Source organism: Momordica charantia, assembly GCF_013281855.1.
Source record: "Momordica charantia cultivar OHB3-1 chromosome 5 unlocalized genomic scaffold, Mcharantia_2.0 BLBB01000005.1, whole genome shotgun sequence".
Classification (NCBI taxonomy): Eukaryota; Viridiplantae; Streptophyta; class Magnoliopsida; order Cucurbitales; family Cucurbitaceae; genus Momordica; species Momordica charantia.
The window spans coordinates 19,271,108-19,298,659 of NW_028275163.1; the positions used below are offsets into that span (position 1 = coordinate 19,271,108).

The 27,552-nt window shown below is 35.4% G+C and overlaps 3 protein-coding genes across 4 annotated transcripts; 2 read left to right on the forward strand and 1 right to left on the reverse strand.

Annotated features, from left to right (window-relative positions):
- The first annotated feature begins 278 nt into the window (after positions 1-278).
- Positions 279-10,468, forward strand: LOC111016639 (transcription factor TGA2.3). 2 transcript variants are annotated; one of them, XM_088124626.1, is made up of 12 exons: positions 279-1,171; positions 1,395-1,643; positions 2,460-2,560; positions 3,179-3,252; positions 3,369-3,563; positions 4,051-4,128; positions 4,234-4,293; positions 4,526-4,603; positions 4,715-4,766; positions 5,468-5,739; positions 9,154-9,402; positions 9,944-10,468. In XM_088124626.1, exons 2-12 carry the CDS (start codon positions 1,564-1,566, stop codon positions 10,088-10,090), a joined length of 1,386 nt encoding a protein of 461 aa, XP_087980752.1. In that variant the 5' UTR covers positions 279-1,171; positions 1,395-1,563; the 3' UTR covers positions 10,091-10,468. The 2 variants fall into 2 exon arrangements, with proteins under 2 accessions (XP_087980752.1, XP_022147791.1); XM_022292099.2 differs by lacking the exon at positions 1,395-1,643 and having other exon boundaries at positions 299-1,171.
- Positions 10,469-10,625: 157 nt separating this feature from the next.
- On the reverse strand, positions 10,626-14,506 carry LOC111016638 (pentatricopeptide repeat-containing protein At1g80270, mitochondrial). Its single transcript, XM_022292098.2, has 3 exons — positions 14,323-14,506; positions 12,884-13,466; positions 10,626-12,280 (listed from the first exon to the last, which is right to left on the reverse strand). Exons 1-3 carry the CDS (start codon positions 14,355-14,357, stop codon positions 11,033-11,035), a joined length of 1,866 nt encoding a protein of 621 aa, XP_022147790.1. The 5' UTR covers positions 14,358-14,506; the 3' UTR covers positions 10,626-11,032.
- A 2,927-nt stretch (positions 14,507-17,433) lies between these two features.
- LOC148211504 (pleiotropic drug resistance protein 3-like) lies at positions 17,434-21,584 on the forward strand. The gene is given in 11 exon segments (XM_088123713.1): positions 17,434-17,580; positions 17,676-17,807; positions 17,910-17,983; positions 18,194-18,526; positions 18,632-18,922; positions 19,148-19,231; positions 19,320-19,453; positions 19,658-19,885; positions 20,004-20,175; positions 20,876-21,130; positions 21,216-21,584. Coding segments are annotated over 9 exon segments (1,773 nt in total). The 5' UTR covers positions 17,434-17,580; positions 17,676-17,807; positions 17,910-17,974; the 3' UTR covers positions 21,483-21,584.
- The last annotated feature ends 5,968 nt before the right edge of the window (positions 21,585-27,552 follow it).

Here is a 27,552-nt window from a genome sequence, read left to right on the forward strand (position 1 = left end):
CAAACAATATAAGAAAAGTTTTAATAGCCGATCCAAACTTAATTCAATTATTAAAATATTACTCCTCAGAAATTGTTGTTGTATTAGGAAGGAAAAAAAAAAGAAAAACTACCAATAGAGGAAGTGTTTAAAAAGCCAGTGGTGAAGTTACATGGAGAAGTAGAAGAGGAGAGAGAGAGAGAGGAGAGGGTGGTGGCGGTGGTGTACCCACTACTGAAGAATCGGCAATAGAAAAATAGAAAAAAAAAAAAGGAAGAGGAAGAAGAAGAAGAAAGTGGCAGCATCAAAAAATGATTAAAGAAATGGTTTTTGAAGGAAAAGGACGTAAGGGGGAGGTTGGAATTTGGAATGGTCTAAACGTCACGCTTCTTCTACTCTATCTCTCTCTCTCTTCTCCCCTCACCCGAGCAGGAACAAGGGAGAGAGAGAGCCAAGTTAAAATTGAAAAGTAAAATAACAAAAAGAAGCTCAAAATTCAAGGTGGGCCTGTTGAAAATTTCCGCCGTGGGTGGGGTTTGAAGAAAGAGAGGAAAAAACCCACAAAAATTTCATAGTTTTTAAATACTTTTACCAAAGAATTTGATCAAAAAAGTCAAAAAGCTTTCTCTATTTATCTCCACACCCCTTCTGGGTAGGGTTTTTGTTGCGCTGTTCCTTGGATTCCGGCTTCCGGATGTCCATTAATTTGTGAAACCCAAGTCTCATCTCCGGATTCTTCCTCTTCTTTTGTTCTGGGCTTGATTTTTGTTGTATTTAATTTCTGGGTTTTGGATACATACAGTTCGTAGTTCCTTTATTTGGTTGTTGTTGTTGTTTTTGGAGGCCTCCGACACGTTTTCTCCAGCTATTTGCTTTGAGCTCTTCGAAAGTTGAAAGTTGTGCAGTTGTTGATAGCAGCAGAAGTTTTTGACGTTTTTGGATTGGGAAGTTGCTAATAGTTCTAGGATTTAGGAGTTTCAGAGTACTGGGTTTCAGCTATTTTGTTTGAAATTGAAGAGGCTGTTCTTAATCAGTGGTTTCTATTTTCCTTGTTGAACTGGTGGTGGTGGTGGTGATGATGATGGTGATTGATGGGTAGTAGAACAGTGAAGATTGGTGCAGACGATATAAATAAAACGGTGAACGGGATGCCTAGCTTCGTTTCTTCGATGCCCACGTCCAATAATTCCATGTAACTTTCTTGGCTTATCTGTTATCCTCCTTTAATATGAATTATTCAAGTACTCTGTTTGGTTTACTGTTTGAATTTAATTTTGCAGTACTTGGCTTTTTAATTGGTCAGTGTTTTTTCTTGTACTAAATTCTCATTTGATTAGCTAATTATGCTGTAGTTTCTTTTTATGGAGGGAGTATATGATCCTAGGGCTTCATTAATATCTGCTTTAATTTGAAAGGGGCACTTTGTTTAACTCAATGGGCTGGCCATAGCAACATTGAAGCATTCAGTAAAAAACTTTGGTCTTCTTCAGCTCTTAATTTAATGTTTTTGTACTTCAAATCTCCGTTCTATAAATACGAACCAATGTGGAGGGATTAAACTATCAAGTATCAAGTATCACGGTGATGTCGGATGGTTTGTCACCTTGTCACTTGACTCCGCCCACACGGGGAATAAAAACGGAAGTAATATGGAGACTACAGATGTAAGTTAGAGTAACTTATTTTGTGCATTTGAGTTTGGTGCCAAGGAAGATGTGATTTTTAGTATGATTTTTAGTATGACTGGCAAACAAAGATGGGATATGTATTGCTAATGGTACATGTCATTATATTATATATGTGAAGTATGAGGGTTTTCTCTACCCTCCGCCTTTAGGTTGTTTTGGCCCTTTTTGTGGGTGTTTTCTCTAATATACCTCTTTTGTCTCTTATAAAGAAAAAAAAGTATGAGAGTAATATAAATATTTGACGGCTGGAGTTTCTGCTAACCCTTTTTTTTCCTTGTCGATGCACTCCAGCTCAAATCAGTTGTCTTTTTATTTTTATTTTATTTTATTATTTTACCTATAACAATAAAGCTTGCTAAACACATGGTATTTGCACACACGCACACACACACAAACCCGTACTCTTTTTCATCTTGTGATGAGTTTGTATGGAAATTTTTTATGCAATCACAAATCTTGTTCTATTTTGCAAGGTACTTCTGCCTTAAGATGTATTGAAGGGGATATAATGCATTTACTTTGTCTTGGCATGTTCATCTGTTAACTTAAATCCTTAGTTGAATGTCAAGTATGACTTAAAGACAGATTTATTTGGTACATCCTTGAGTTCCAGAAATGAAATATTTTGCTCTTCCAGACCATAGTTATGGGTTTTTGGATGCATGGTTATGTTTTGATGCATCCCTTAATTTTGCTTCTTTGCTAGGGTCTTTTGTTCACAACTTTACCTATTGCTTTATTTTTGGAAAATGTTTTTCACACTTTGATAGTCTTTTTCACTTTGATTTTCAGGGGTGCAGAGGGAAGCTCTATACCTTCATCTCGAATCCCAGACTTAAGAACACTTGAGCAAACTCTTGGATTTCACATAGAAGATGTAGACCTTACTAGAAGTATGTATAAATGCTTTATTTTGTAATTGAACTTGAGGCTTTTTTAATTTTTGTCCTCTTCTAAAGTAGTTTCAGCGATTATTTATATATCTCATTAAATTTTTCACTCTTGATGTTGCATTACCCTCGTATGATTTTGAATAATTTATCCTGTATGATTCCTCTGCTATGTTTCTAGGATGACTGAGAGGTGTCATGATTATCTGCCTCTTGATAAATAAGCCTAAGAACGCACCTTTAATTCTTGTTCCATTACACTCCCAGCTTTTTATGGTGGCTTTCTTTGTTGAACTGAATCCTACCATCTCTTTCTATTCCTTCTGCAATTTGTCTACTAAGTTTGACGAGCTGTCTAAAGCTTTCTTGTGCAATTATGACTCTCCCTGTATGATACTTAAAGTTGCTTAAATTTGTTTTCCATTTTACAACTAAATAATGTACATATACTGTTTTATGTATGAATAATTTTGTATGTAAAAATACTGATACATTAACTAAAGAAGAGCTACATTTTTTCTTGGGTGCCATAAAATCTAAACCTCTGAAAGTCTGACTGCTCTTCTATTCTTGTTTTCTTATTCTACTAATATGTTTTATTTCCAAATATGGTTGCTCTAGATCCTCTGTATAATCAGATAAAGTCAAATAGTTCGACTCTGAACAACAACATCCAGTTTGGTGGTTTAATTAAGGTACTGTTTTTTTATGTTCTCATATTTTATTTTAATAGAATGGTCTATTGGTTTTGCTTTGAACTTGTATTTGATGAACATTAATACCCCCCTGACATACCTGTAATGAAATTCAGCCACTTACATCCACTGATGTAAATCTGCCAACTGCTATCATGGGTTCCCAAACATTGCCGTTACAGAAAGAATCAAATCCAAATTTGGTTTCTACATCTAGTGGTCCTCGTGAAAATTGGGGAGAGTCTAACATGCCAGATACGAGCACAAGAACTGATACCTCCACAGATGACACAGATGACAAAAGTCAAAGGGTAAAGTCCCTTGAGTACGTTTTCAAATTAGTTTTACAAGTTGCATTTTGGAGATATTCTGGTTTATTTTCTTTAATCTTTATGATCTTTGCATATGATTTGTTTTGTTCAATTATCAATGTAGTTGCCTTATATAAATATCGCAATTTGAGGCTTAAGATAATTTAGGGCCAGCTAGACAACAGTACAAGTATAGTCTCGTTTTCTTCTTTTCACCTTCTCCTCCCTCCTTGTGTGGGAGGACTTTGGATTATATCTCCCCCCTGAAATATTCACATAGTTTGGGATTTTGAACAAAGTTTCTTGACTCATGCATGCCTTTTTCACAAAGTTATGTGAATTCCATCAAACCAGAAGGCAGGTTACTAGTTACTTAAATTCTTTTAATAATCTTGTGGTTTAATGTTTTCATTATCTCAAGTAACAGTGTCTACATTTCTGTTTAGAATTCTTGAGTGGTAAGCTCATGGTCTTTTGTCTTCTGCAGCTTGACAAGGATCAAGGAAACTCACTTGGGGCATATGATTCTGGCAACAAATCAAAAGAAAAAACAGCAGATCAGAAGGTCATGTTGGAAACTAATCTGTTTTTCATTGTTAGCCGAACATATTGATGGACAGACAGCAGCTTGTTCAAGCACCTAATATATTTTTTTTGACATCTCTTTCAGACCTTACGAAGGCTTGCCCAAAATCGTGAAGCTGCTAGAAAAAGTCGTTTAAGGAAAAAAGTAAGCTTCCATGATTATTAATCTCTTATTCCGCTAATTCTCTAAAATTTTAAATTGTCTAGTATTGAACAAGCGATACCTTTTTTAGGAGAATTTGGCTTCAACGATGTCCTGATTTTTAACTGATATTGACTTGGTTGTTTAGAAATGTTTGGTGTATTTGATCATTTATGTCCTGACGTTCTATAATTATTCCTCTTTTTTTTATTTATCACTTTCCATTCTTTCATAGGCGTATGTGCAGCAGCTAGAAAGTAGTAGGCTGAAGCTTACTCAGCTTGAGCAAGAACTCCAGAGAGCCCGTCAGCAGGTTGAGTTATCTATATTTTTGTGCTTGGCCATCATGGTACATTATCATTCAATTTAGTGGGAAAGTGTTAAGATGCTTGCTTACTTAAATCTTCCATCACACTTTATGCAGGGTATATTTATTTCAAGTTCTGGAGACCAAGCTCATTCGATGAGTGGAAATGGTATTTAAGCTTCTTTTGCATGTTATGGCATGTGATCTTTTTAATGTATATCTTGTTATCCGACTGTGTAACTGTTCTCAACTCATCATGATTTGAACATCATTGTTTTCTCGTATCATCATGACATGGAGACAAATACCTTATGTTGGCCTTTTCTTGCTATTATCAACTTCTCTATGAAGGAACTTGACTTTTTATAATTTATAAGGTTTTGATATGAATGACTTTATTGTCCAATGTTTCAAGTCATAAATTTGATTTTGTAGCGGACGTTCTTTGAAATAAGAATATAGATGTTGTGGCTAAAAAGTCAGCTTAAGCCCAGCATGGGCTCGGCCCAAAAGGGTGCCATGCATTCTTGGGTTCCTCCGGTATTTTCAATTACCTCCTACCAAACGTTAATAATTCTATCTCTAATCCTTCACAAAACTCCAATGTTTGCCCTTTTGTTTATTTATTTATTTTTTATATGAAGAAACTAACTTTCATTGAGAAGAAACGGAAGAATACACTAGGGCAATTTTGTGATCTGTATCTTGTAGTGGGTGGAGGGTTAGTGAAAAAGAAAATCAGCATGTATTTAGTGCTTGATGTACTAAGTTATCTTTTAAATGGAGTATGTACTCAAATATGGCCTGGTTGTACCTTGTTCACTGTTCCTTTGGTTCTTTGTCATATCTTTTTCTTTTTTTGGTATGTAGGTGCACTAGCGTTTGATGTAGAATATTCACGTTGGTTAGAGGAGCATAACAGGCTGATAAATGAGCTTAGAGCTGCAGTTAATTCACATGCGGGTGACACTGAACTTCGAACTATTGTTGATAATGTGACTGCACAGTTCGACGATATTTTCAGGTTGAAAGGCATTGCAGCCAAAGCTGATGTGTTCCACATCTTGTCAGGAATGTGGAAGACACCAGCAGAACGGTGTTTCCTGTGGATTGGTGGCTTCCGTTCATCCGAGATCCTAAAGGTAATAAATGCTCTATATATTTACATGTGACAGTAGAGCAAGAAAATGTTTATAAATTGGGTAAGTACATATAGGAGTATAAGAACATAAAGTTAATTGGTCCCTATACCCTGCATGCATGCAATCAAATTTGTTACTTCTAATATGTGAATTTTAGTTTGTTAAAAATGTGATACTTATGGAAAACATATTAGGTCTTCTCCCCCCTGACTCTCACTCTCACTCCCTTCGCATTGTGGGTGTTGATCCATGCTCAAATGAAAAATTTACGTGGAAAGTATGTTGACATGTACAATTGCTCGTGCATAAGTAATGAACACTGAGCGTTAACAAGTCACAACAGAAATTGTAACGCATAAGAAACCTGTGCAGAATCTTTAGAGCATTGTTGTTTGAAGACAGAGGTGACTACACTCATTATCAGATTGGTTTGGCAATGATGTTTGTCTTCAAAGCTATGTAGTGTAAATGGAGAGTAAGTGGTTTACAGACTTTGATTCTTGAACTAAGGGTAGGTTCGTTCAAGTTTTGGAAGGCACCAAGAAAGACTTTGGGTTATCTGTAGAACAAGAGGTCGTGGTTCAGATTATTGATGCATTTGAGGCCCTATTATTAACCTCACAAAACCAAAGTTCTTCCTAAAAATCTACTGCATCAGTGGCTTCATTTGGGTAACAAAAGACTTTGAAGAAAAGGGGGAGTTATCTTGAAATCACAGGAGTTCCTTTTCTAATTTTTGGAATAGTGTGCAGCTTATGGCTTCCAGGTGGTGTCTTTCTTTTAGCAATTCTTTTTGTAATTACTCCCTCAATGAGATCCTCCAAAACTGGAGTTCCTTTATGAATTAGTTTTTTGTGCGGGAGGGGGCTCACTCTGCCCCCGCCATTAGAGCTGTTTCCTCCTTTTTGTGAGTAATACACACACAGCAGGTTTCTTATCAAAAAAAAAAAAAAAAAATCACAGAAGTTCTGAACACTCAAGAAATTGAATGGGTAGTTCTAGCCGAGGAAAACTTTGGAAGCTGGCAAGATTTTAGTTTACTTCTCAAGAGCTTCCTAAATGGCGATGATAGTGAGAATGAAAAGAAGAGTCTTATCCAAGAAGAAAAATCTTGTGTGGATGTGGCCAAGGCTTGAGACTCTGGGAACCCCCCTCACTTGTCAAAGAAGAAGTTTCTTAATCAATTTCCCAAGCAAGATTTAGCTGATCTATATTAGAAAGATCAACAGCAGAGATGTGGTAGTGGTGAATAAAATTGCCTTTCTTGATGGGTGGGGCTGGATTCTTGACACTCCAAAACAAGCTTTTTGGTCTTATTATCATGCGTTCCACCCAGATAGGGTGGTCAATGGTTGGAAACTTCATTTTTTTTTTTTATATGAAACGAGTATTTCATTGATAGTATGAAATATACAAAAGGCCACAAGGGAGAAAGACTGAATTCTGACAAAGATAGTAAATTTGATGTAGATATTTCTTCCATGAGTTAGGTTAGATTGTGAGCATAAATAATTCGTCCAATAAACATTCCTTCTACTGGTTGAAAATTTATCGATATTTTGTTCTTTATACAACGCTCATATTTAGACCAACTACCATCCTTCACTACTAACAAGACAGCACTTGAAAGTAGGCTTTTGCATGGTCCAATATCGATTATTTTTGCAACCAACATGTCACCCACCAATTAGTTCCCTGGATGAATGAATTCAATCAATATGGCTGCACATTATTATGGTGTGGTCAAGAGGTTGGTGGGAAGGAAGAACTACTGGTTTATGAACAGGCAATCTAACTGGTGCAACAACTCCCCTGCTCTTTAAATAGTTGTCTTTGTTTTCTCTGAAGGTTCAATTTCTAATGTTGAGCCCATGTAATATCCCTTTCATTTATCAATGAAAAGTTCGTTTCTGGTTAAAAAAAAAAATATCCCTTTCGTGTGTGCTGGATTGTACGCATCATGAACTCCTAGGAAACTTGAGTCTTGTAACATCCCTCTATTTTGTAATGGCATATGAGATGTAAGGCCTACTATAAAATTAATACCAGCTTGTCTCTTCTATGAATGGACTTGCATCTGCTTCCTCTTCAATTACCTCATGCATCAATTTATCCTCCTGCAAAACAGTGAAACTCCTTATTTTTACACCATTTTTCTTGCGCTAGAAACACAATCCTATTTCTTGCTTGTTTATAATTCTGCATATATTAGTTGTTTGTATCTTGCGTTAGCCCCCGTGCAGTAGTTTCATCATGAACTCCTGAAGGCAACACCTTGTTTTCATTGCTGGGGATGTTAGTTTGGGCCCACGTAATGGCTTCCAAATTTTGATTGGATCTTGGCATAATATGGCATTAATGCACATCATTCCTGTCTTAGAAAAATGTTATATTCCTTTTTGCGATGTGTTGTCTTCATTATTCTAACCCATCGTTTTCAGTATTCAGACTTCTGTTTAAATCTCAAGCTTCAAACTGTTGATGAAAATTTCTTCCTGCACCAATTATGATAAGTCTTTCCTTGTTATCTTGTTCGTTGTGAAAAACCTCTCTGCATGATAAGACCATCTGGATTTTACCTTCTAGTGCTAAATATTTGATAATTTCAACTTGTATACAGTTCACTCTGGTTTCTTTCTCCTTGGTTCGCTCTGCTTGTTCTTGGGCCATCGTCCTTGGTCTCCTTCGTCTTTCCACCACTATTATTTATTATCCGCTCCATCTGGTCAGACAGAGAACCTCCTTTTCTGCTATCTTCCGAAACTTTTCCTACACTGATTTGATTTAATTCTATCTTCATTATTTCCATCGAACTCAACTGCTTTCTACCAATTCTGTTCTTTCATCTATATTTTTATTCTTTAGCATTCTTCATATCATATTGCTCTGATACCAAAGTTGATGGAAGTTATAACACAACTTCCCAAGCTTTCAAGAGGCTGGGTTTCACCTCATAATTTCTCTAATTTCTCCTCTACAAATGCTTCTCCCATTATACATCTAACTGTCCACCTTATTTCCAGCATGCTAACACACGCACTTCCCACAATACCTTTCTCCTTTACTGAAAGCCCAACTGTCGAAACGACAACCTTCGCTTCTTCTAACTTAGGTAAAATGAAACATCAGGTTTAAGAAGCCTTTCAGCACATCCCACGGTGTCAGATGAGAACTCTGAAATTTTTAGTTCTCAACTTGAGAGGTTCTGAAACCAGAAGTTTCTTTTTTTAATAAATGGCTCTTATATTTTTGGGATAATTTTATATGACTATTTTTGAGCTTTCATGTGCATATATTGGCAAACACTATCCAGTTTTAGCATTTTATTGTTTTTGGTTACAGCATGGCCTCTTTTATCCTCGTCCCCTCTCATATTGGTGAATGTTTGTTTTAACTGCAACTATGTTAATGCAGCTTCTTGTAAACCAATTGGAGCCTTTGACTGAGCAGCAATTAATGGGCATCTGCAACCTGCAACAGTTATCACAACAGGCAGAAGATGCTCTCTCGCAAGGAATGGATGCGTTGCAGCAATCCTTGGCTGAAACGTTGGCCAGTGGCTCACCTGCAACTTCGGGATCGTCCGGGAATGTGGCAAATTATATGGGTCAAATGGCCATGGCAATGGGAAAGCTAGGAACTCTTGAAGGTTTCCTACGCCAGGTAAAATTTGGTTTTAGAGTTTATGTCAATCTATTCCAGCTATAATTGTTCTAATGTAAAGACCTGGAAGTGGTTTTACCAAAATGTGGCAAATGGGAGAAGTCACTTAGATAGACTTCCTTTCTGTGAAAACCATACATTCAAAATGCTCCAACTCTGTCTCAATGACAAGTTCATGTTTAGATTCTGTTAGCTGATTGGCATAACAAAACCTGTTGTTTTGTTTTTGCTTCCATGTGCATATGTGATTATGATTTCCCTCTTTTACTTTCCACTTTGTTATGCTATGTAAAGAGATTTCAATGACTTATTTCAAGTAAAAATAAAAGCCTCAGTTTTTAAACATTGAGAAATCATTTTTCATTCATAACAATTAACATTTTTTGATTCCCCAGAATCATTTGTCATTCAAAATTTCAGTTGCAGCTTGTTACATTTATATTACTCATATATTCAGGTCATGTTGCCTCAGAATCTGCTAGAAATAAATTAAGTTGAAATATTTGTTCTGTGGTCCACTTTTTCTTTTTGGGACTTGCAGGCTGATAATCTTCGCCAACAAACTCTTCAACAAATGCATCGCATATTGACAACCCGTCAATCAGCCCGCGCACTTCTTGCGATAAACGACTACTTCTCCCGCCTTCGTGCCCTCAGCTCTCTGTGGCTCGCACGGCCAAGAGAGTGAGGGGGCATGGATGCTCTCTCTCAATTTAATCCAAAGACTCCAATCAAATTTACGACTGCCGCCTCGAGCATTGGCGCTCCAATTTCTTCATTGGATGAACCTGCTTCTGTCATAGGAATTGTACAATGGATCAAGATGGGTAATGGTGTTTAGGTGAAGTTTGTGATTGATATATATAAATATAGTTTTCACATCTGCAGTTGTTGGTGTCAGTTGGTTATGTTGTATGCTTATTACAATAATCTTTTTACGTAGTTGGGCGATGTTGCATAGAACTGAATGGGAAAAATAGGTTGTATCTGTAACTTAGATTTGTATTACATCAGCTTATTACACCAGAAAATCATATTTATATGAAATTTTAGTGCCCTTTTTGTACCTTCTATTGATCTAAAATGACTCAGGAATGGAAGTATACAATTTCTTTTTCTTAGTATTTTCCTCCAAGGTGTTAAAATAGTAAACCATGTCACGATCTCCATTCATGCAGTAAGTAATAAGATAAGCATCTCTCCTCTGAGTGGTAATTTCAAAATTTTCATCATGCAAGTTTTGAATTTCTCCCATCTTATTGTTTGATATAATAAAGAGAACATGAAGATGCCTTATTTCCAGCATCAGATAACATAATTCCTCTCAATTCCACAATTAAAAAAGACAAAAAAAGCACATTAATAGTTGATAATCCAACATCTTCGAAAGTTTCACATCATCAGTCTTCTCATTTCAATTCACACATTTCAATTCACAGGAGGAACAGAATCCAAACAAAAATCTCCTCCTACAAATATATTAACACACGTGTGGCTCGATCCATTTTGAAGTTTTCTTTGTTCAACAGGTGTATACTTCCATATTTCAAAGCGCAGCCACTAACACGTGATTTTCAAAACAGAGTTGAAATCTGAGTTTATCCATTCCAACAGTATCGAGTTCAATTCCTCAGTCAAGCAAATCTGACACTGCTGTTTTCCTGAATGCATCAACTTGGGCTAATTTTCCTGCCAAAGCTTTGTTTGGAAACACATTATCTGCCTTCATTCTCTCTCTCATACCATAGGCTGGAGCCTTTGCATTAATGTATGCCTGTATCAGAGATTGAAACTGGGTGAATCGAGCAACGTAACCCGATAGCCTCATCCTATGAAACATTTTCTCTGCATTGTGGACGTCGCCTCTCCTTGAATATTGATCCATAATAATCATATAAGAGGTAAACAATGGTTTCATCTGGTTTTTCTGGACAGCCTTCTGCAAGAAAGAGTCTGCCTTCTCTACCTCCCCAGCTTCCACATAAAGCTTCACAACTGCATCCCACGTGACTGGGCCGATTCGGCAACCACTGTCTGCCATCTGCTTGACTAGATCCTTTCCCTTCATCAGCATCTTATTGTCTGCATAAACCTTCAACATGGTAGAATATTGTTTTGAGGACAGCTTCTTCCATGTCTTTAACACTCTTTCAAAAACTTCCTCTGCTTCTGGGATGTTCTTCAGCTTTCCCCAAGCAACGATGGCAGCCATGCATTCTTCAATACGAGGATTTGACTCACAGATCTTCCAGACCCTCCTCACGTCATCTTCCATTTGTAGCTCTCCGTAAAGGGGAAGTAGAATTCTGCAAGGCCATCGACGATCGTTGGCGCTAACTTCTTCCATCTCCTTTAAAATGGCCTTGGCTTTTTCTTTAAGCCCACCTGAAGAATAGTGCTTAGCTAATATCGCTAGAGTAGCTATATCAAGTTCAATTCCTTCAGCCTTCATCGTATCAACAACTTGTTCCATCCCAACTATGTCATTTGAAAGGCCTTTAGCCTCTATTAAGATTTTGTAAGTAAACAGGGAAGGCTTGACATTTTCTTTCTCCATCAACAGTAACACATCGGCTATTTTCCTCTTGTCAAGCCTCTTGTAAAGAAGAAGCAGCTGGTTGCAAGCAAATGTTGTGATTGGGAATTCAAGGTCTTTCATTTTGTTAAATACTTCCTCTGCCTTCTTTACATTGACGGCAACCACACAGTTGGCCAGAAGAGTTCTGTATATTACCTCCCCCTGGAAGGATTTTGGGATTTTATCAATGTAACTCTCTGCCTTGTGGAGACCTCGTACCTTTGCAATCAAGTCTAGGCGAGAAGCATAATCTCTGTCAACAAATTCGAGTTGTCCACTTGCTTCCAACCACTCTGAAAACTGGGAGCCCCCAAAGCAACGCCAGCATGAGTTCAAGAAATGAAGAATAAGAATGTAGAACAAATTGGAAAAAATATTTACCATAAACAGTAGTCAAGAAATTACTCAGTGACAATAGTTAAAAATTGCATAACCATTTTCATATCAATAAGGAATAGTTAAAAATTGCATAACCATTTTCATATAATAAGGACAAGGTCAACAATGAATAAATACTAATCCATATATATACTCAATCAAGCAGTTCCGGGCTGCTCAACCTAATATCAGACCAACTTAAAATTCTACTAGAGGATCTAGCACTATTTCTTGAATGCTGTAGGCCAGCTCGGCAATTTCTGTGCAAGCATTTGATTATGGTCAACACACCCAGGTTTACTGATTACCAGCGTAAATTTATATCAATCACCTAACAAACACGTCTTGAAATCATTTTTTGTTTAAAAACCACATCAGCATCTTGAAATCATCGTGTCTGCTAATCACATAAACTAAATAGAGTGATGCAAATCTCAAGACGAGTGAGATTAATCATAAACAATAAACCTCAAACCACACAAATAAGTTCCAATAGCTAGAAAAAGTAAAATCATGTCAAATTACCTGCAAAGCCTTCCCAAACATTCGACGTCTACGAAGATTGAGCATGGCCAAAGAGATATCAGCCCGGCTTAAATCTTTTCCTTCGCTGACCCATTTATCAAGTGCACTAGCAACAGAACCTGGAGCATTAAAAATAGCCTTGAACAGCGCTGAAGGAGCCCTTTTTGTTGATATCTTTTCAACAAGTTCAGTTTCAACCTCAGGTAAATCCAGTTCATTTTGAGTCCCATCATCGTCATCGTCATCCTCAACTTCTGTTCCAGAGATTAATCCCTCTTCATTATCATCAGCTGCTTTATTATCTCCAAGTGAACTAGTGCTTGGAGGCGTTTCAAGCTCAGAAAATCCATCTTCCAAGTCATCTTCCTCTCCACTGTTCTCAGCACCAGCTTGTGAAGATAGACCATGACTACTAATATAAAGCCCAGAGGATTGCCATGTTGCAAGTTTATTTCTCTCAAAAGAAATGCACCTATCAGATATAGCAGGGGCAGCACCCAAACCATCTATATTTCCTTCCCAAGAATATGGCATCCCTAGTTTGCCAAGGACGTATGAATTTCTTACTCTATATCCTTGATTCCTAGTAAGAGAACACAAAAAAATAATACAAAGAAGGATCTGAGAAATTGGAGGTATTATACCTTCGAAACCACAATATACACATGCATGCACACACACACATATATATATACACAAAAATACACACATACAAGAACAGAGTTCATCGGATGATTGAAAATGATGGGTTTGAGGAAACTCTCAGCAGCGAAGTTCATGTTTTGGGTATCAGACAAATAAGAGTATCAAGATGTTGTCCACTTTTTTTAGAAATTCTGATGAACAGCATTTGTTTTTCTTTTGAATCTAACTGCTTCATTCTGAGGTGATTTGAATCTTATCACTCAGACCATCTCCAAAGCTTCTTCTTACTTACGGAGAAAGAACAAAATCTCCCTTAATGACAGACAAACAATTATATTTGAAAATCAAAAGCCCAAATGTACAGTGCATCATAAATTACAAGATTGAATCTCAAAACCCAGAAATTTATAAATGGTAGGAATATTAAGAAAAAATCAGACAACAAACCCCAACCAAATGGAAGCTTCATAAGGCAGCTTCAATACGATTAAAAAAAGAAAAGAACTAATCACGCAAAGCTTTTTACTTCATTTCCTTCTCTAATGCTCGTCAACAATCAAACATCATCAAAGCACCGGAAACTCGTTCAGAATCAAGCAGAAATTTCTACCGACTACATATAGTTAATGAAAACCAAAGGCAAAGGGTTCTTGTATATAACAAAGTAAATCAAATTTCTTCACTAGAAAGAACATTAAGCGCCGTTTGGCATTAGCAAACGAACAATGTAATCTACACAAACTGAGAGGTCCGCTATGAAGAACACCCTCAAACAAAAGCTAAGAGAAGCGTACCTAAGAGGAGTAGAAGCTCTACGAAGAGCCCACATGGCGAGAAATTGAGAATAGTTGTGATGAAGAACTCAGCAGAACGGAAATGAAAGCGAGAGAGCTGAAATAGCAGTGGCAGTGGCAGCGACGTTGCTCTTAAACCCTAAAAACCCTTCTGAATGGGACTTTGGACTAACAAAAATGAAAAACAAACTACGTTTTTTCATCCCCTAATTTCTATAACGGCCTGTTTGATAACAGTTTTTTATTTATTGTTTTGATTTTTTTTTATTTTTTAATAAAAAGATTAAATTGCATAACCTCCCAGAATGAAAAAACAATATTTTTATTTATAAATAAGAAAAAAAATTGTTTGGGTTCTTTTCAATATTATAATAAAATTTTAAAAAAGTTCTTTTATATATATATATATATATATATATATATTATACCATGTAAGAATGTTCTTAAATAAATGATTTGAAAGTTTAGAAATTAAACTTTATAATTTAACTAACTTTTAATTCATTAGTATCAAGTGAAAAGAAAGAATATTTTTTATCCTTGAACTTGACCAGCTGTATAACTATCACTCTAAACTTTTAATTATTTCATCGAATTGAAATCGAAACAAGTGTTAGGAATTTTTACTATCTATTTATTTTCTTTAATTCACCGACTAATTTTTACAAAAATAATGTAAAAATTCACTAATCGGATGGAAATGTTGAAGTGCTGAGCCTAACGAATCGCAAAAAGTCTCCTATCTCTCTTGTTGTGATAGGGGCTTTCTCGGTCCGAAAAGTGCATTGTTGAAACTGGGGGCAAGTGTTCTTTGAAATGACTGAACGTAAAGGGCACGTAGGCGGTGAACCGATCAAAATTGTAACAGGTGTACCGAACGCTATTCCAGTAATAGGATCGTAAGAACCACTTTTTTATTGTGATTTTTATTTTTATTTTTTTGGTTCGATTAGGTAATAGAAATTAAGGAGAGATAGTTTCCATCAGTCAAAAGCAGAAATTGGAAAAAATTTTGGTATTAAAAAAGAACTGAGTTTAGCTGTTCTGGTAAACTTTCCACAAAATTAAGTTTGATTAATACAAAAAATTCACTATTAAATAACTCCGCCAAAACCTATAAATTTCAACAAAGAAAAAACCCGCTCTTTTATCGTTTTATCTTAATTATATCAATTTCATATCAAATATATATTTTATAATTCATTAAAGACATAGAATACTTATTTCTACAAATTTTTAAATGAAAACCTATAAAAGGGTAAAAATTAGCGACACTTGTCCAAATTGAAGGGGTACAATTTAATGAAATTGAAATTTTATAGGTTAAAAATTGATACACTAAGTCCATAATATTTTCCTTATTATTAAACACTCAATTATTACCATCCATTTAAGCATAGTTCCCTTATTATTAAACACCATTATTGTTATCCATTTAAGCATAGTAATATATAACCGACTAAAATAACTTGTTACTAAAAAAAAGTTTCTTAAAAAGAGTATGAATTGTTGTAATAATATTTTTTTAAAAAAATATAACCATTACAAATATGCGGTAAAAGTTTAGCTTATAAATAAAATTTGCAAAATCGAACATAGCTTAATGGTAATTGGTATATACATCCAATCAAGAGGTTGTGAGTTTGAATCCCCTCTCCAACATGTTATACTTGTTTTATAGTAGGGAGTTATTTCCTCTCATTATCTCCTCCTTGAACAGAGGAACGGAGGGATATGTTTTAATAGGAAGAAATTGATTTTTTTAAATATATATATTTTGGAATTTTGTAGCCTCCTTGCCAGCTTGGTTGGAATGGGTCTTTTGGGTTTATTACACATAATTAAAGGAAAAAGTTACTTGGTTGATAAGTGAATTTTCAATTTTTATCAAATTAAATTAAAAGTTTGAATGTGAATGATTAAAAAATTTAATGGATTATATTACAAGTTTATTTACATAAACTCTCCTATCTAATAAAATTTTAAATTTTCGAAAATATGAAATAGAGCTTTAAATTTTGAACTTTGAAACTCATATATCTTTTAACTTAAAGATATCTAGTAAATTTCTAAACTTTTAATTTTATATCTAATAACTCATTGACTTATAATATTTCTTTTTTTTTAAATTCACTGATTTAGTAGATACAAAATTTAGCGTTTAGAATTAGATGTGAATTTCAATCTCGTGTCTAATAATTCATGAATTTTTAAAAATGTCAAATTAAAAGTTAACAGACCTACTAGAAACAAAATTAAAAATTTAAGAATATATTAAATACCATCTTGAAAATTAATCAATTTGTAATTTAATATTTACGTATTTATATAAACTCAAAATTTTAAAAATCTAAATATATATTTGAGTTGAGAATTTTTTTCAATTTAGTCTCGATTATCTAAAACGTTTTAATTTAGTTATTTATGTTTTTACATTTTCTAATTTAGTCTCTCATTGTTTCTTGGTTCGAATGACATAAACTTAATGAATTGACACAAATTTAGAGGAGGTAAATATTTACCATCAAGAAATTTTAGAGAGGAATTAGAAATTTTTTGAGTGTAACTATTTTCATCCTCTAAAATTTTATTTATTCACTTAGTATTATATCACATAAGTTTATTATTAGTCATTTTAACATTTACCAACGGTAGGGAGGGGTGTGTTTAATTCAAAGTTTAAAAATCTAAATTTATATTTGAGTTAGAGAATTTTTTCAATTTAATCTATATTATCTAAAAATTTCAATTTAGTTCTTTATATTTTTATATTTTCTAATTTTATCTCTTATCTGTTTCTAAATATTAAAATTGAGTGATAATTAAATCATACAATCATTAAAATTGAGTGATAATTAAATCATACAACTTTACGTATGAATTGCAAGAAATTTAGAGGAGGATATAATATTTGCTATCAGTTTGTTAGAAATTTGATAGAGGAATTAGAAACTTCTTCGTTATAAGTATTTTGGTTTATTATCAGTCATTGAAAATTGAAAAACGTAACACAAAAAAATAGAAGGGGCTAAATTGAAAATTTCTAAATACTAAGGACTAAATTGCAAAAAAAGTGAATGATGAACAAAAAGTTTTTGTAGATCGAAACTACGAACGGTACTACGATAGGGAATGCAGTTCTTCAAAGTCGAGGACTCGATTATCATCAATACTTCTATTGGATTTCACTCGGAGCATTGTTCGGATTTGCCCTAATTTTCAATGTTGGATTTGCATTGGCCCTAACTTTTCTCAAGCGTGAGTTCGTTCGTTCGTTCTTTGATTGCTTTGAAATGCTAATTCAAATCTCGTAGTAGTACATATATGAGTTTCACATTTCGTTCTACATTCAGCTCCTGGATCGTCTCGCGCCATTGTCTCATATGAAAAGCTCGCACAAGCAAAGAGCAGTGATGATTGCAATGGCGGTGTTAATTCTGTGGAAAAAGCTCCTTCTCCTAAGACCACCGTAGAATCGAGCAAAGGTTACGTAATCTGTCCCTATTTGTTTTTCTTTTTTTTTCGAATTTTGCAATTGTTGTCATTATATAAATTTATTGATGTTCTTTTCTATTGATTTTGAACAGGCAGAATTGCACTGCCTTTTACGCCTTTAACAGTAGTGTTTCAAGATTTGCAGTATTATGTGGACATGCCATTGGTAATAGTCTTGAGACTCTGAAACTAATATTGAACCTGTTTTTATTTTTGATTTTATAACTGATTCTAAGAATTGTGATTGGTTGGGTTCGATTTATGTTCTGGAAAGGAGAAAACTATTTTGAGAACAATCTCACAGACAAGCCTCATTTCATGGTTGAAGCACTAAAAGCCTGAATATATTACAACTAACTTTTTGTTTTAATTCAAGGAAATGAGAGAGAGGGGTTTCACCCAGAAGAAACTCCAGCTCCTTTCTGATATTACAAGGGCTTTAAGACCTGGTGTCCTCACGGCATTGATGGGTGTCAGTGGAGCTGGGAAAACGACTCTGCTTGATGTTCTTGCAGGAAGGAAAACAAGTGGATACGTTGAAGGAGAAATAAAAATTGGGGGTTTTCCTAAAGTTCAAGAAACATTCGCAAAGATATCTGGTTACTATGAACAAACTGATATACATTCTCCACAAATCACAGTGGAAGAATCTCTAATTTTCTCTGCTTGGCTTCGTTTGGCATCCGACATTGATTCAAAAACAAAATCAGTATGGTGTTCTCATGCCCTCTCAAGCTGAAACTTAAATGGTTATAGTTATTTTTCACTGAGGATAATTTGTTCGTGAAATTGACATTAGTTCCTTATTTTGTAGCAATTTGTGAATGAAGTCCTTGAAACCATTGAACTTGATAGCATAAAGGATTCCTTAGTTGGTGTACCTGGTGTCAGCGGTCTATCAACCGAGCAGCATAAACGATTAACCATAGCTGTGGAGCTTGTTTCCAACCCCTCTATCATCTTCATGGATGAGCCTACCACTGGTTTAGATGCCAGAGCAGCTGCTATGGTCATGCGTGCGGTCAAGAATGTAGTGGATACTGGTAGAACAATAGTTTGTACAATTCACCAACCGAGTATCGACATCTTTGAATCATTTGATGAGGTAAATTTCCAGATTAGAGGTGTAATTGCATTTGTACATTGAACTTTTGTCTTCCCTTCAAACATTTGCCCACATGACAATTGTTGAAAACATTTTTTGCCGGTTTGTTGAAAACCCATGTCATTTGAAATTCATTCAACAATCTTGACTAGCAGAACTTGAGAGTGCGGGGATGACTACAATCACAAGTCCATGATTTTTATGCTGGTTTCACTTTTTGTGCAGTTGATTCTTCTTAAAACTGGCGGTTGTATGATCTACTGCGGACCACTTGGACATCAATCAAGTGAGATTATAGAATATTTTGAGGTCAGTTTTCTCTAAGACTAGCAATTTTGTTGTGACAATATATTCCATTTTCATTGTTTCTGAGCATTTCATTTTCTATTGCACACAGCATATCTCTGGGGTTTCAAAGATCAGAGAGAACTACAATCCTGCAACATGGATGTTAGAGGTTACCTCTCCACCATCAGAAGCTGAACTTGGCATAGATTTTGCTCAAGTATATAGGAATTCTGCTCTATATGAGTGAGTTAAACTCTAGAATCTTTCGTCTCACCCAAGTACACAAGTTAGGATCTCAATTTTTGTTTTCTTCTAATTTTCTTCTTCAGATAAGAAGCTATTTTATCATGCAATGAAAATAAGATAAGAGAATTGTTTCAAATTGATCTATGGACTGTTAGAAAAAAAAGACATAAAACATGCTTTTCAACAAATCCTGTTTTGCAGGAATAACAAAGAACTTGTGAAGCAGTTGAGTATTCCACCTCCTGGTTCGAGAGATTTGCATTTCTCAAACATCTTTTCGCAAAGTTTCATGGGACAGTTCAAGGCTTGCCTTTGGAAGCAAAACTTGTCGTATTGGCGAAGTCCTTCTTATAACATGATGCGTTTCATACATACAGTTGTATCATCTTTGATTTTTGGGATAGTATTCTGGAACAAGGGAAAGGAGCTGTGAGTATTTTATGCATCTATGCAATGCTTTTGGTGCCATTCCATTTCAGTTCTTAAAAGTATTAGGAGACTGACAAGCATGTGAAACTTTTTATCTTCTTTTTGTTTGTGTATGAAGAGAGAACCAGCAGAACTTATTCAATATTTTCGGTTCAATGTAAACTGCTGTAATTTTCCTTGGCATCGACAACTGCTCATTGGTCCTTCCTCATATATCAATGGAGAGAACTGTGATGTACAGAGAACGGTTTGCTGGGATGTATTCTTCATGGGCTTATTCACTTGCACAGGTACATTACTCATCTTAACCTGTTTAATCTTCTCGATAATTGGCATTCAGGCTTTTAGTTTTATACAGACAAACTTTGCAAGTAAAAGTACAAAAGTAAGGACAATGTAAAAAAAATAAAAAATAAAAAATAAAAAATAGTGAAGCACAAATGTAAGGACAAAAAAAGATTGAGAAGCCCAATATTGAGCCAAAATAACACCAACAAATAATTATGTAAAACATTTGTCTTAGACACCAAGACACGCATTAAAATAGATCAAATTCTAGTCTGAATAATTATCATTCCTCAAACACCCTTGAAAAATACCTTTTATTCTGTTGGAGATGCGAACGTAGTTTCCAATCCAATTGAAATTGAAAAAATTCAGACAAGATTTCTATTAGTATTCGACCTTTTAGATAAAATAAAAAGCATACAAGCTTAAGACCCTATTCGAACAATATCATATTATTGTGTGTTATTATGAAAATAGAGAGAGGTATCGTATTTCTTTCTAACCAAATATACCACAGAAAGCAGCTTACCACATAACTTAAATCCACTAAATGTTTTGTTTTTCTTCCTGTCTTGTCTATATTTACCACTAATATGTCAACATATTACCAGATTTTTGAGACTTTGAACTTTGAAGCTCTATAATGTGAAGTCCTCTCATAAGTTAAGCTGTTAAACTTCAAAATTTTGTATAACTTTGCAGGTAACTGTTGAGGTTCCATACCTGTTTGTACAAGTAGCTGCCTATCTGATTATCACTTACCCAATGATTGGATACTATGGATCAACATCCAAAGTATTTTGGTGTTTCTACTCAATGTTCTGTGCACTTCTCTACTTCAATTATCTTGGGTTTCTGCTTGTCTCCATCACACCAAACTTTTACATCGCTAACATTTTGTCCTCTGCCTTCTACACCATCCTCAATCTCTTTTCTTGCTTTCTCGTCCCGAAACCGGTAAGCCATATCTGACTAAAACAAGGCTCTTTTCTTACTTTATAGTAATGAGAAAGAAATCAAAATTTGTGCTTTTTTTATGCAGCAAATCCCAAGGTGGTGGATGTGGTTGTATTATATGTCCCCAACATCATGGACTTTGAATTGTTTGCTAACTTCACAGTATGGAGATATAGACAACACTTTGAATGTGTTTGAAGAAAAGACAACAGTTTCAGGTTTCTTGAGAGATTACTTTGGGTTTCACCACAATCAACTTCCCCTCGTGGCACTCATTCTCATCCTCTTCCCTATTGTATTTGCTTTTATTTTTGCATTTTGTGTAGGAAAATTAAACTTCCAAAGAAGGTAAACAAACAATTTCCTTACCAGGGTAAATGTATAATTTTATTCCAAGAATAATCTTGAAATCTTGGGTAGAATAATGAATAAATAAAGATGGAACATAATCTTCCTTCGTTTCCCATAGTAACTATAAATAAAAAAAGATTGAAAAAACTCCATCATAATAAATAAAAAGATAACGATGGAACATACATAATTTTCCTTTCCCACAGTAACTATAAATGATAAAAAAAGCAAGAAAAAATCAGTCGAAGTTGGGGAATCCTCAATCTTCAAGCATCATCTCCTGTGAGAATGTTGTGAAGAGAATCAAGACTGAAGGACTCAACGGTGAAAATGGACTAATCGCTCTTAACTCGATCCAATTTGCGGAGGGTTCCACAGTTGGGATCATACAACGCCAAATGGACTCCATGGAGAAGACACAAGATGTTACCATCGTCACAAGATTTGAGGAACTTGAGGTTAAACTTGTCAATCAAACCATCATCTTTTTCCGGGAAAAGACTCTGTGGTAAATCCACAACAGATACTTTTGTCCAGGAATATGAATGTTGTTGTTGTTCCATCTTCCATACATGGTAGTGAAGAGTGGGAGGACTGTAACGAGTAAGATAGAGATTGGCATTAAGGACCCCAAGAGTAGTGCAACACATAATTTGGGGATGATCTTCAAGTTCTGGATAAGAAATCTACTGAAAAATGTGAGATTGTAGATCGAATCTTTGGCAGCACATGTACTCTGATTCAAAAAAAAGGTCTCCATTGAAGCAAACGCCATGGGATTTGATGCGAACAGGCGAGGCAATGCTAGTCCATTGCCATTGCTGGGGGTGGCTTCTCCCAAATACCATAATCTCTACAATTGTAATGCCTGTTTTGTATCTGCACCAGTTTCGTACTATTTTGTACTCCTTGGTCACGGGACTAAACCCGAACCCGTAATGGCAATAGCGATACCGATACCGATCCAGATCTCCGGTGGGAAGCTTGATGTACTCATTAGTCACAGGATTCAATATGCCAACACGATGTCGGTCTCGGTCTCGATCTCGATCTCGAGGAGTTGTCTTAGTCTTGGTGAGGCAGAGGAGTCCATTGGCGGAATTGACAATTTGGACAGACACCTTGGAATGGGATTGGGAGGTGTTGATCTTGGTCCTCCAGCTAGAATGGAGGCTAAAGGAGGCAACAAAGTTGAAATTGAAATTTGATTGGATCCAAGTGGATGCACTGGATATTGGTATAGGGGTAACTATAAGCAAAGAAAAGATTTGAAATTTGATCAGTTTGAGATTCAAACTTACAACTCAAAATCAGATTGTTCCAGAGTTTGCAGACGAGTCGAGAAGTGGGAAAATTGAAGAAGGGGAGTTTCGAGAGTATTAGTTGAACAATTTCAGGTGGAAGCTCGAAATTTATGTTCATAATTTTCGCTTTTTCCTTCGCCATCTCAAAACTCACAACAAAATTATCCTCTCATTCATTCCTATTTATAATAATGAATATTTTTGTTACCTTTTCCTTCCTAGAAAAGGAAAAGGAAACGAAAACAACAATAAATCTAAAAACGATATATAAATTATTATATATTATCATGGCATAAAATATTTTTAAAAAATAACCACAAATAATAATAGATTTTTAATGAAATTTAAGCTAAGTACATGACCTGATTAGACGAGTATTTTGGGACTCTAATTTCAAAATTGTTTGACAAAATTTTATTTTTATCTTGCTAGTTTAGAAGGAAGCCTAATTTAAAATCTAAAAGTTTTTCTTCCATGTTTTAGCATTTACCCTCAAAAGTTTTTAAATCTTTCTAAATTAAATTTTAACCATCCAATTTTTTACCGACCACAGTCCTCTGTTTTTCACCGCCAACGTTTGGCATTTGATTTTACTTTCGAGAGTTTCGATTTCCATATCCGACAAGGAAGCATTGGTTTTTTTCTCTTTTTATTTTCTTGGTTATAATTTGAACTTAGTTTTAATGGGTTTCTATCGAACCACAAAAGTAGTTTCTTAATTGTGTTTTACTCAAATATTTCCTTTTATATTTTACTGCAATAGACTTTAATACAATCAATTTAATATAATTACCTAAATAACTTTTTTTTTTCTCAACAAAAATCAATATTTCACCTTGGAAAAATTTACAGACATACTCTTCCTGCTAATTAAACCCAAAATCGATTTTTCTTTTTTAATTTAATATTTAGAGTGATGTGATTGAATTTCAAGTTTATTTTTATATTTAAATATTATTTTTTAAATGTATTTTTTATTTAAAATAAATAATTTGTCTAATTAAAATTTTTAATACATTTAAATTCATAACTCTAAACTTTTCATAATTTTTATCCTCCCATTCAATAAAAAAATCCACAAAAATTCTCTAATTTAATCAAAATCAGAATTAAGTTTTATTAATACACGAAATTTACTATTTCTTTTTAGTCAAAATTTATAAATTTAAAGCAATTGGGTGTGAAGTAAAAGCATAACCATTCACTATTTTCAAAATTTCCTTAAATGAGTCCCATTTTCATTGAATCCATAAGAGAAATTTACATCTATGTACAATATTGTCCGCTTTGGATATGAGATCTCACAATTTTGCTTTTAGAACTACCTAAAAGGCTTCATTAGAGTGGAAATATTATCTTCACATATATAACCATGATCTTATTCTTTCCTACTCAATGTGAGATTTTGTTTGCATTCTTACAAACCCAACAATTCTCAATTCGAGCAAAGTACCATCGAATCTGTCTTCAAGTAGTCACTCATCAATCCACTCTCGAACCAGAATGAAAGCGGATAGCACACACCCACAGATTACATCATAACTACATCTTACAAGGCTCCCCACAGATTCTACCAACACAGCTAGGTTTAGACCATGCCTCTAACACTGGGAGTCCATCCAAACAAGGGATACTTCGCATTTTCACAGTGGTACTATATTGTCCGCTTTAAACATAGATCCTCTGAACCGTTAAAACTTAAAACTTCGTCCAACGAGGTGATTGATGAGGTTTCATAGCTGTTTGTACGAGGAGCTGTGTATGTAATTATAACTTAATCAATGATTGGATACTATGGATTAACATCCAAAGTATTTTGGTGTTTCTATTCAATTTTCTGTGCACTCCTCTACTTCAATTATCTTGGGTTGGTGCTTGTAATTTTAGCAAGGTAAACAAATTATTTCCTTAACAGGCTAAATATAAAATTTTGTTCAAGAATAATCTTAAAATTGTTGTAAAAAAGGATTGGAATCGGATTGAGTAAGACGCAGCTAAAAAGGATTTGAGAAGAAGTAGAGAGGAAAGAAGAAGAAAATGACACACTGATTTTACATGGAAAACCTCTAAACGAATTAGGGTAAAAACCACAGGCAAGGAAGAAGAAATCCACTCAATAAAGTAGGAGTTACAAACTTTCTTTCTTAAGGAGAACAAAATCTGTCATAAGAAGAAACTCTCTTTATCTTTATCTCACCAAGCCTCACACTCACTTTAGCTCACTTGGAATTGAGATTTTTTTTTGGGATGGATTGTCAAGTATGGGTGCCCACCTATTTATAGCTCATCCATATTTGGTCATCAAACAAATTTCTATGACTACAAAATATGCCACATGTTAGCCTTGGATATGATGATGATCTAGTGGTAATAGATTTGCCACATATTCCACTCTAGAAGATTCAAGTTGCTTCAACTCTCCAAGGGAAAGCTTCTCGAGCAAGCTTTGGAAAATCTCTTAACCTAGTGGCTTCTAGAGACTTCCATCTTCAAGGAGGCTTCTTGAGTAAGCTTGGGAAATATTATTTAACAATCTCCCACTTAGAGATTTGATTGATAATCAATCACATCTCCGCACCTTTCTACCTTGCCACCTTCATTTTGCTTATATTTCTACTAGGTCATTCGAGGATCGACACCAATTGAACTTGTCAGAATTGATTGCCTTTTTTAAGTAGCCTGCTAGGTTTTCTTTTGTGTGAATTTTGTGCAAGTCGACTGTTCCTTCCTCCACTTTCTCATGAACGAAGTGGTATTGCACTTGGATATGTTTTGACTTAGAATGGAAAGCTAGATTCCTTGCAAGATATAACTGTCATAAAACAGAGAAATGCTCTTCTGTTCATGTCCGAGTTCCTGCAATAGCATTTTCAACCAAACCGCTTCTTTACTAGCCTGTGTAGCTGCAACATATTATGCTTTTGTTGTTGACGTAGCCACAACTGACTGTAGTTTTGAAACCCAGCTTACAGCTCCGCTAGCAAGAGTGAACACATATCCAGTGGTGGATTTGCTCTTATCACGATCACCTGCATAATCTGAGTCAACATATCCTCTGACAATAAAGTCTGATCCTCCATAACACAATGCAACATCAGTAGATCCTTTGATGTATCTAAGGATCCTTTTAACAACATTCCAATGCTCTCGACCTTAATTCGCCATATACTGACTAACTACTCCCACTGCATGTGCAATGTCTGGTCTGGTACAGATCATGGCGAACATTAGGCTTCCCACTATTGATGCATATAGTACTCGAGACATCTCCATCCTCTCTGCTTCACTGCTAGGGCTCATACCAGAGGATAACTTGAAATTAACAGGAAGAGGGGTAGAGATTGGCTTACAGTTTTGCATGTTGAACCGTCACTAGACTTTCTTCAAATAATTTTTCTATGATAGCCAGATCTTCATGTTATTTCTGTCTCGGTGAATTTGCATCCCCAGAATCTTGTTTGCTGGTCCTATGTTCTTTATTTCAAACTCCCTAGCCAACTAAGCCTTCAATTCTTCGATACGATTTTTGTTGGGGCCTGCAACCAACATGTCGTCAACATACAACAGCAAGACAATAAAGGCTTTTTCACCAAACCTCTTGAAATATGCACAAAGGTCTGCATTAAGTCTGTTGTATCCAAGGCTCACGATGAAGGCATCAAATCTCTTGTACCAACACCTTGGTGCCTGTTTGAGACCGTATAGAGATTTGTTCAACCTACAAACCAAGTTCTCTTTTCCTTTTACTTCAAAGCCTTCTGGTTGGAGTATATAAATTTCTTCTTTGAGATCTCCATGGAGAAAGACAGTTTTAACATCTAACTGCTCCAACTGTAGCATACATTGCCAGGACTATTCTAACCGTAGCCAGTCAAACTACCGGAGAAAATATTTCATTAAAGTCAATACCTTCTTTCTGAGCATATCCCTTCACCACCAATCTTGCATGATACCGCTCCACTTGGTCATCAGTTGCGCTTGATCTTGTACACCCACTTGTTGCCAATGAGCTTTCTCTCTCGTGGTAGCTTTACAAGTTCCCAAGTCTTGTTCTTATGGAGAGCTTCTATTTCTTCCTGCATTGCTGTCATCCACTGAGCAGCATCTAAACTAATCATTGCCTCTTGGAGAGTTAATGGCTCTCCATCCTCAGTTAGAAGACAATATGCAACATTACTCTCCATAATGTAGTCAGATTGCCAACTGGGTGGTTTTGTTGGCCTACCTGATCGACGAATCCCTGATACTTGTGATCCATCTTGTTCCTGGATCTCGTGCACTGGTTCAGCTTTAGAAGAGTCCTCTTCAGATTCTTTCTCCAAGTGTACTGTTGTAGTCTCTGAACTTTTATTTATAGTGTTATCATCCTCTACAACTTGTCTCTTGTCCTCCATAAAGACCACATCCCTGCTGATGATAATCTTGTGGTCAGTGGGATCCCACAGGCTATACCCCTTCACACCATCAGCATACCCCAAGAATAAACATTTCCAGGATTTTAGATCCAGCTTTGTAGTTTCTTGGGCATTGTACATCACGTACACCAGACTTTCGAATGTATGGAGGTTTGAATAATCACCTGGCTTGCCCGTCCACATCTGCATCGGTGTCTTCAACTCAATTACGGTTGATGGAGCATGATTCACTACATAACAGGCGGTATTGACTGCTTCTGCCCAAAAAGCTTTGTCTAAGCCTGCAGTTGCTAACATTGCTCTTGTCCTCTCCAACAATGTTCTGTTCGTCCGCTCTGCTACTCCATTTTGC

Excerpts from the sequence above, each read along its gene's own strand:
- LOC111016638 (XM_022292098.2), bottom strand. The coding sequence starts at position 14,357 with ATGTGGGCTCTTCGTAGAGCTTCTACTCCTCTTAG. Across the intron at positions 13,467-14,322 it reads AGAGCTTCTACTCCTCTTAG|GAATCAAGGATATAGAGTAA; the intron begins GTACGCTTCTCT and ends TTCTCTTACTAG. Across the intron at positions 12,281-12,883 it reads TGTTTGGGAAGGCTTTGCAG|TTTTCAGAGTGGTTGGAAGC; the intron begins GTAATTTGACAT and ends GGGGGCTCCCAG.
- LOC111016639 (XM_022292099.2), top strand. The coding sequence starts at position 1,071 with ATGGGTAGTAGAACAGTGAAGATTGGTGCAGACGATATAAATAAAACG. Across the intron at positions 4,129-4,233 it reads AAAAAACAGCAGATCAGAAG|ACCTTACGAAGGCTTGCCCA; the intron begins GTCATGTTGGAA and ends CATCTCTTTCAG. Across the intron at positions 5,740-9,153 it reads GTTCATCCGAGATCCTAAAG|CTTCTTGTAAACCAATTGGA; the intron begins GTAATAAATGCT and ends ATGTTAATGCAG.